General features: G+C 45.0%; 1 protein-coding gene across 1 annotated transcript; it reads right to left on the bottom strand.

Annotated features, from left to right (window-relative positions):
* Positions 1-2,324: 2,324 nt before the first annotated feature.
* Positions 2,325-8,907, bottom strand: NGRN (neugrin, neurite outgrowth associated). The gene is made up of 2 exons (XM_065548440.2): positions 8,181-8,907; positions 2,325-3,346 (listed from the first exon to the last, which is right to left on the bottom strand). Exons 1-2 carry the CDS (start codon positions 8,237-8,239, stop codon positions 2,746-2,748), a joined length of 660 nt encoding a protein of 219 aa, XP_065404512.1. The 5' UTR covers positions 8,240-8,907; the 3' UTR covers positions 2,325-2,745.
* Positions 8,908-9,017: the final 110 nt, after the last annotated feature.

Here is a 9,017-nt window from a genome sequence, read left to right as displayed (position 1 = left end):
CTAAAACTACAAAAAAAAAAAAAAAAAAAAATTAGCCGGGCATGGTGGCGGGCACCTGTAGTCCCAGCTACATGGGAGGCTGAGGCAGGAGAATGGCGTGAACCCCGGGGGCAGAGCTTGCAGTGAGCTGAGATTGCGCCACTGCACTCCAGCCTGGGCAACAGAGCGAGACTCCGTCTCAAAAAAAAAAAAAAAAAAAAAAATTAGCTGGGTGTGGTGGTGCATGCCTGTAGTCCCAGCTACTCAGGAGGCTAAGGAATGATAATAGTTTCAACCCAGGAGACAGAGGTTGCAGTCAGCTGAAATTGAGTCACTGCACTCTAGTGTGGATGACAGAGCGAGACCCTGTCTCCAAAGAAATAAAAATAAAGGTCGGGCGTGGTGGCTCATGCCTGTAATCCCAGTACTTTGGGAGGCCAAGGCAGGCAGATCACTTGAGGTCAGGAGTTTGAGACCAGCTTGGCCAACATGGTGAAACCCTGTCTACTAAAAATATTTTAAAAAATTAGCTGGGCATGGTGGCACATGCCTGTAGTCCCAGCTACTTGGGAGGCTGAGGCAGGAGAATTGCTTGAATCCGGGAGGCGGAGGTTGCAGTGAGCCGAGATTGAGCCACTGTACTCCAGTGTGGACAAGAGCGAGACCCTGTCTCAAAAGAAATAAAGGCCAGGTGTAGTGGCTCACACCTGTAATCCTAGCACTTTAGGAGGCCGAGGCAGGCAGATCACTTGAGGTCAGGAGTTTTGAGAGCAGCCTGGCCAACGTGGTGAAACCCCATCTCTACTAAAAACACAAAAATTAGCTGGGCATGGTGGCAGATGCCTGTAATCCCAGCTACTTGGGAGGCTGAGGCAGGAGAATCAGTTGAACCTGGGAGGTGGAGGTTGCAGTGAGCTGAGATTTTGCCACTGCACTCCAGCCTGGGCGACAGAGCTAGAGTCCGTCTCAAAAATAAATTAAAAAACAAAGTTTTAAGAACAGGCTTTAGGTTTCTATAGCCCATTGGGAAAAGGGTATGGCATGATCAGATGATTTGCAGGAGTTACAAATGCAAATTTAAACAATCAAACAGCATCTAACACATCTTTAACAATTAAAAAATAAACACTATAACAAAACCATAAAAATATTGATAAGCTTCTACTATGAACTACATGATAGTGACAGGGAAATGAGAGCAAGGGTCCTATCTGCCCACTATTGTATTACCAGTATCTGGATCGTAGAACTTTGCTTAGCATGTGATAGGGCTTTGCCATTTATACTGAGAACAGATGATCAAGTTATCAATAATTGATAAAAGCAACAGTAATCAGTATTTTAATTGCTGTAAATGGACATTTGAAATAGCAATAAGATTCTAGAATGGCAATGACTGAGTTGGAATGTAGGTGTTTTCATTAATGTCCTACACGTATTTAAATTCTGAGTAGCCATTTTTGCTGGTAATTTGTGAAAGCAGGACACGGTTCTCCAAGGTTCACAGGTAAACCATCCCACCAGAGCACCAACGAGCAGACTGCTACATTTTACTTTATTTTGCTTGTAAGGAAAACCAATTGACTAAGCTGTCCCCAGATTTCTGGTTATAACAGATGTATTTCTATAACAATCAGTAAATTAACAAAATTATGGCACAGTGCCATATCCCTGGAATTCCAAAAGCCCTGGATTAATGATGAGACCCGAGTTAAGTCCCAGCACTGCCACTTATGGGCAGCCATCTTAGAGTCTATTTCCTTATTTGTAAAAGGGACCTCTTAATCTGGGATTGCCTACATCATGGCGCCACTGTAGAAATCTGGTTAAGGAAACTGTATAATGAGACATAACTGAAGATTGATTTTTATTTAGAGATGGGGGTCTCACTCTGTTACCCCAGGCTGGAGTGCAGTGGTGCAATCATAGCTCACTGCCGCCTCAACCTCCGAGGCTCAAGCAATCCTCCCACCTCGGCCTCCCAAGTCACTGGAACTGTAGGCACATTCCGCCATGCCCCACTCTTAATATAATTAACTTTAAAATGTGGTTGGAGATTATAAGGGCCCTAAAGCCTTTGCCTGCTTTGTATTTTCTGCCAACCCCTCATTTCCCAATCTTTGCCAGAACCCCAGCAACTAAGAGAAGGGCGTCCAGTTTTTGGTTGTCAGAATCCATCACTAAGCAGGATGCTCTGCACAGAGCCCTTTGCTGGGAAATTCCTCTGGTTCCATCTCTCCCCCAACGTTTACTGGCCAAGGATCCTTCCTTTCTGCCTTTGTCCTTCCCTCACTCACAAAGGTTCACAGGTAAACCATCCTACCCCAGAGAGCACCAAAAAAGCAGACTGCTACATTTTACTTTATTTTGCTTGTAAGGAAAACAATTGACTAAGTTGTCCCAAAAATGTTAAGTGTTCACTGATCAAGAAGGAAATGAGGTCAGAAGGCAAACTTTTCACTTCCTCTCAAATATAAATTGCAAGTATCACAGAAAATTGTAACAACACATGCAACATGGCTGGTTTTCAACATACAGAGAGTACAAGCAAGAAGAGTGAGTACTGAAGATCAACAGAGGTCAGATTGGGGGCACTACTACAGGAAGTCTGAAATCTATCTAGGCAGTTTTTTCCTCCCACAGTCCAGGCTCAACACTTCTTCCTATTCCAAGGTGGCTTCTCCATATGTAGAAATCCAGGCTGTTCCATATATATTCCTTGCCCAGCTGTGTTTCACAAGGCATCTCCACAAGCCAAGCCCCGACTCAAATTCTATACAGGAAGTTCCCGTTGCTGTCAAAGAACTCTCGGCCCCTCTGCACTACTTTGCTGCTGAAGTTACCTGGCTCCTCTGCCTTCAACTCCTCCAGCTTCTGATCACTTGGCAATGCACCACTGCCAGTTCTTCTGGTGCTCTCAGAATCACTGGAGTACTTCTGTAGCTCTCTTGGATGACCTAGGGGTACAGCAACAGGCACAAAGCTCTCCTCCAGGTGCTGGATTTCTTTATTTCTTCCCTTCCATCTCCTTGGTGTATTTGTCCTGTGAGTGTCTGACTCTATCACTTTCAAAGCTGTGCTGTGATTCGCGTCTTTGGATGAGGCTTCATGCCCCGGCATAAGCAAAGAACCTGATACAGAGTGGCCTGCAGGGAGCAGCTTTGAGGTATTTCCAGCGCCCTGGAGCTGCTGGAGAGAGTGGGCAAGCCCAGCTTTCTTAAGGACTTTTTGATCCTGCTTCAGCTTCTGCTCCAATGTGGGTACAAACTTGCTTCTTAAAACTCTTCGGATCACATCAGTGCTGACATTAAAGCCTTCAGCCAACCTGGGAACTGACCAGGACTCTGGAAATTCCTCACGTAAATACCTATGGGAAGAAGGAGCAGGTTTGCAAGTTGTAAAGAAGGCTCCTATCAGAACATCTAACTTGCAATACGTATTATAAAGAAGAGGGGTTGAGGCCTGGCATGGTGGCTCACACCTGTAATCCCAGAACTTTGAGAGGCCGAGATAGGTGATTCGCTTGAGCCCAGGAGTTCGAGACCAGCCTGGCCAATGTGGTGAAACCCAATCTCTACTAAAAATACAAAAATTAGCTAACTGTGGTGGCTCATGCCTGTAATCTCAGCTACTTGGGAGACTGAGGCACAAGAATCGCTTCAACCTGGGAAGTGAAGATTGTAGTGAGCCGAGATTGTGCCACTGCACTCCAGCCTGGGCAACAGAGTGAGAATCTCTCAAAAAAACAAAAAAACAGGGCTTGAAAAACCGCAAATGTAGTCCCTATCTTGTGCTAGCTAAATGGCTGTGTTCCATTCCTGTGTGTCAAGAGCAACACCTGACCACTGTCAGTCAGGTCACTTCATTTCATATCAACTCAGCTCCTCTCACTGACATCTAATACCACATTAGGTCCTGGGGATGCAGAACTGACCTTCCCTTTACATAGTTTGGGAGTGGGGACAGACACAATGAATGACATTATGGTAAAGGTTATAGCACAGGATGCAAAGACAGCACCCCAGGAGGGAGACTCAGATATAGGGAATAAGAACACTTACAGCCAGGCCCAGGAATTGCTTCATGAAGTCCAAGCTAGAGTTGGTCTGAAAGGATGAAAGGAGTAATAAGCTGACAGAAGGGAGGAGAGAAGGAGATATGAAAGGTAATGATGATAAAGTGAACACTTGTGAAATGCAAAGTGGCACATCACCTTTGTTGGGAATAGCTCAACTGACAGTGAGGGTAAGAGGTAGATCACACTTAGGGGTCTGGAGTTTATCCCAAGGCAAGAGCAAGTCAAGGAAAAATTTTAAGCAGTGGAATGCCATGGATAAATTTTCATTTTGAAGTTCGACCTACAGCCTGGCAGAGTGGCTCACTCCCAGTACTTTGAGAGGCTGACGCAGGGGGATTGCTTGAGCCCAGGAGTTCGAGACCAGCCTGGGAAACACACTGAGATCCCATCTCTATTAAAAAAAGAAAAAAAGGAGTTCAACCTAGTGGTAGTTTTTCAGTGACAAAAATATAGGCAGAAAGATTGGTCAAGAGACTGTTACAGTAATCCAGACAGTCTCAAGTGAGATAGTCAATGGAGCATAGGAGGAAAGTGAGTTGAAAAATATTTTAGAAAAGTCAAATAGTACAACTTGGTACTAAGGGACTAAACATTGGGGGAAGAAGCATCAAGGTCAAGATTCAGGATTTTAGCTTGGGTAATTAATTAGCAGGTTATAGGAAAAACAGGAACAGAATGAAGTTGTCAGGGAACAACAATGAATTGTATTTTGTACATGTTGAGTTTGAGGAAACTGTGATATCCAAAACAGAGATGTCTGGTACACAGTTGAATATATGCCTTTAGAGTTCAGGAAAAAAAACATGAACTGGAGATGACAGATTTGGAAGTCATAAGCCAATAGCAGGGGTGACTGAGTGGCTAGTATCAGGCAGGGAAATATGCAGAGTGAGCTAAAATGACAAGGACACAACTCTAAGAAATAACAAGATTTAAGATATAGTAAGTAGAAGAGGAGCCCAGGAAGTTAACTGAGAAAAGCAGCCCTAGAAACAAAGAAACAAACAAACAAACAAAAAAATCAGAAGGGAATGGTACCCTGGAGTCAAGGGAGAAGAGAATTTTAAGAAAGCAGTTCACCATGGCACATGTACACCTATGTAACAAACCTGTACATTCTGCACATGTACCCCAGAACTTAAAGTAAAATTAAAAAAATAAAAATAAAGGCTGGGTATGGTGGCTCATACCCACCTGTAATCCCAGCACTTTGGGAGGCTGAGGCAGGCAGATCACTTGAGGTCAGGAGTTCAAGACCAGCCTGGTCAACTTGGTGAAACCCCATCTCTACTAAAAATACAAAAAGAAAAAAAAAAAAGAAAAAGAAAAAAATTAGCTGGGCATAGTGGTGTGCACTTGTAATTTCATCTACTCAGAAGGCTAAGGCACGAGAATCGCTTGAACCCAGGAGGCGGAGGTTGCAGTGAGCCAAGATCATGCCACTGCACTCCAGCCTGGCGACAGAGACAGACTCCGGCTCAAAAAAACAAACAAAAAAACGAAAAGAGAATCAGTGGCAATAACTAAATAAATAAAGAGAGAGAAAGAAAAGAAAGCAGTTTCAGTTGGGTACAGTAGCTCACACCTGTAATCCTAACACTTTGGGAGGCCAAGGCAGGCAGATCGCTTGAGCTCAGGAGTTGGAGACCAGGTTGGGCCACATGGCAAAATCCTGTCTTTATTTAATTTTTTTTTTTTTTTAATTTAAAAGGCAGTTTTTACAAGGGCAAATGCTGCTGAATTATTAACGAGGCTAAAGACTACAAAGTGTCATTTGAGCCTAGCACTGAGGAAGTCACTGATGGATTTAAGGAGAGCAGTTTTATTGCAGTGATACAAACAAAAAACCAAGGGTAGGTACCCTGGGAACCAGCTGGGAATAAAAGAATGAGAGAGAGCTTTAGGTTGAGGACAGAGGTCCCTGAGTAAGCAGGGAGAAATATGACCTAAAGCATACAGAGAATTAGTCCCAGACAAGTGAAGGGCACCCATTTCCTCTGAAATGAGAGTAGAGCATAGGTTTGAGAGTAGTGGGCAAAGAGGAAGACCAGGAAGCTCGAAGTTCTTACTTATTGGACTGTTTTTTTCTCTTAAAAGGACATTTATTGACCACAAAAAAGGGAGATAAGTACGAAGGTGGAAGGTTTGAAAAAGCTGTTGTTGAAGACAGGAGACAGAGGCCGGCATGGTGGCTCATGCCTGTAATCCCAGCACTTTGGGAGGCCGAGGTAGGTGGATCACCTGAGGTCAGGAGTTTGAGACCAGCCTGGCCAACATGGCGAAACTGTGTCTCTACTAAAAATACAAAAATTAGCCAGGTGTGGTGGTGCACACCTGTAATCCCAGCTACTCCGGAGGCTGAGGCCCAAGATCTCTTGAACCCAGAGGCAGAGGCTGCAGTGAGCTGAGATTTCACCACTGCACTCTGGCCTGGGAAACAGAGTGAGACTGTCTCAAACAAAAAACAAACAAACAAAAAAAAGAGGAAATTAGACCTGACTGAGGACCCAGAAGGTGCTACAGGCTCACAAAATCTTGACCAGCTCTACAGAATCCTCTTTATTTTAAATTTCAATTCCAGAGTCATTCTGATGGAAATGAAAAATAGTACGTAAGTACTATTTATGTACTAAGTATGTATTATGTATTAGTATTATGTACTAATGTGCTAAGTAGGGCTACTTAGCAATATTTATCAAAATGCAAACGCATTTGTCTTTTGACCTGGCAACCTTACTTCTGGGAATGTATATAACAAATACTCCTGGCAGGTATGTAGAATGATACATATACATAGTTATTCACTGGAGCACTATTAGTGAGCAACAGAAATGGAAACAACCCAACTAAATGCCCATAAGAAAAGACAGGTTAAATAATGCATTCTGGCCAGGCGTGGTGGCTCACACCTCTAATCCCAGCACTTTGGGAGGCCGAGATGGGAAGATCAGTTGAGGCCAGAAGTTTGAGACCAGCCTGGTCATCATGGTGAGACCCCCATCTCTGTCAAATAAATAAATAGATAGGAGAAAAAATTGTTTAAATAAAAATTAAAAACCACTGTCATATACTGCCTCAAAAAAATATAATAACACCATCTATAAAAAAGAATTGAGGGCCAGGCGCAGTGGCTCGCTCAGGGCATGGAGCCTGGTTTTTGGTAGAGAAAAACTATTAAAAATAGTACAGCTGCAAACAGTGGCTAACGCCTGTAATCCCAACACTTCAGAAGGCTGAGGTAGGACGATCGCTTGAGCCCTGGAATTGTAGACTAGCATGGGCAACATGAGACTGTCTCTACAAAAAATAAACAAAATTAACTAGGCATGGTGGCATGCACCTGTAGTCCCAGCTACTTGGGAGGCCGAAGTGGGAGGATTGCTTGGGCCCAGGAGGTAGAGGGTGCAGTGACCTGTGATCATACCATTGTACTCCAGCTTTGGCGACAGAGTGAGACCCCCATTTACCAAAAAAAAAAAAAAAGGTACCCACAGGAGAGTGGGTGGGACAAATAATTCTCAATGCGTAAACCATGTTATACTGTTAGGATGTTGAGCCATATGTAACACTTTACCTACTCAAAACAAAAAAAACCTTAAAATCTCTTTTAAGCTTTTCCTAAATTATAGATCCTCTCTTCAGAAAAATGCACCTAACTATGGAAGCACCAGCATCCCTGTACCTTAGGTTGGGAATGTCATGATCTACATGAAGGGATTAAATGTTGGGATGTCTGCAATTTACTATTTAAAAACTTCAGCAAAAATGAAACAACCACGTCATAACGTTAAAAACTACTAAAACCAGGCGGGGCGCAGTGGCTCATGCCTGTAATCCCAGCACTCTGGGAGGCCGAGGCGGGCGAATCACTTCAGGTCAGGAGTTCGAGGTGATTGCGGAAACCACGTGTCTTTAAAAAACAAAACAATACACTATTAAATCTAGATGATGACAGGTTTAGGAAAGTTCGTTATATTATTCTACTTTTCTGATAGTAAATTTCAATGATAAAAAGTAAATGAAAATATAAAAGCAGTATCAAAAAAGCCAAACCCGTGCTCTGGGCTCCCTTATCCTTCATTTCTTGTCACAGCAGATACAAACAAGGTACCCTGAGTCTTACCGGATCTGCTCCATGGCTTCCCGAGTCAGGGTTCTGGGCGGGGCACCAGGCGCCTCCATTTGCCTCCGAATTTTCTGGAATCGGATTGCTTTTTTCTGTCCTTTCAGGGTGCTGGGGGAAGAGAATCAATGGCAGAAGCCATGCGTGGAAGCAGAATGGATGTTTGAAGAGCCTCAGGCTAAATCATGGAGCGCCCAGCCCTCTTCTCTTTGATCACAAGGGCAACCGCGCCGTGTTGCCGGCTTAGAGCTGCTCTGTACACCCAGAAAGCTAACACCTAGAACAATAACTGCCTGTAAGCATGCCGAACTCTCTAAACTAATGATGAAATACGTCACTAATGAAGGGACCAGTGGTCCCTGGGGAGCTGAACACCTCACGCTGCGCGACTAACAACGGGTAAGAGGAAACAAGGGCCGCCACGCAAGCAGCGGCAGGACACCCGGCGCCAAGGGGGCGCGGCCTGGGGCGCCGGGGCGCGAGGCCCAGCTTCAAGCTGAGGGCCCGAGGAGAAGCCGGTACCTCTCCACCTCATGCAGCTCCCGTTCCTCCGGCTCCCAGTCGGAATCGGGGTCCGGCTCCCGGCCGATAGGGCCTGGGCCCGCCACCCCCCGGGTCGCGAACCCACAGCGAGCGACGGCAGCGCAAACGCGCCCCCCCAGCAAGACACTCAGGGAAACCGCCATGTCGACGCAAACCAGCCTTCAGCAGTCTGCTACGAAACAGCAGCGGAAGTAGCCGGGTAAGGCCGGAAGTGGAAGGGGCGGGCCGGAAGCTGGGTAGTAGCAAGCATTTCCCTCTTCATTTGGTGGCCGTGAGATCTGGTCTCACGCTGCT

The sequence above is a fragment of the Macaca fascicularis genome, chromosome 7 (assembly GCF_037993035.2).
Source record: "Macaca fascicularis isolate 582-1 chromosome 7, T2T-MFA8v1.1".
Classification (NCBI taxonomy): domain Eukaryota; kingdom Metazoa; phylum Chordata; class Mammalia; order Primates; family Cercopithecidae; genus Macaca; species Macaca fascicularis.
The sequence above is the reverse complement of the archived record's forward strand: the minus strand, read 5'-3'. Positions and strand labels throughout refer to the sequence as shown.

Bases quoted from the DNA above. Each gene is read 5' to 3' on its own strand.
- NGRN (XM_065548440.2), bottom strand. From the start codon at position 8,239: ATGGAGGCGCCTGGTGCCCCGCCCAGAACCCTGACTCGGGAAGCCATG. The intron at 3,347-8,180 runs GTAAGACTCAGG...TTCTTCCCATAG, and splicing joins GAAGCCATGGAGCAGATCCG to GTATTTACGTGAGGAATTTC.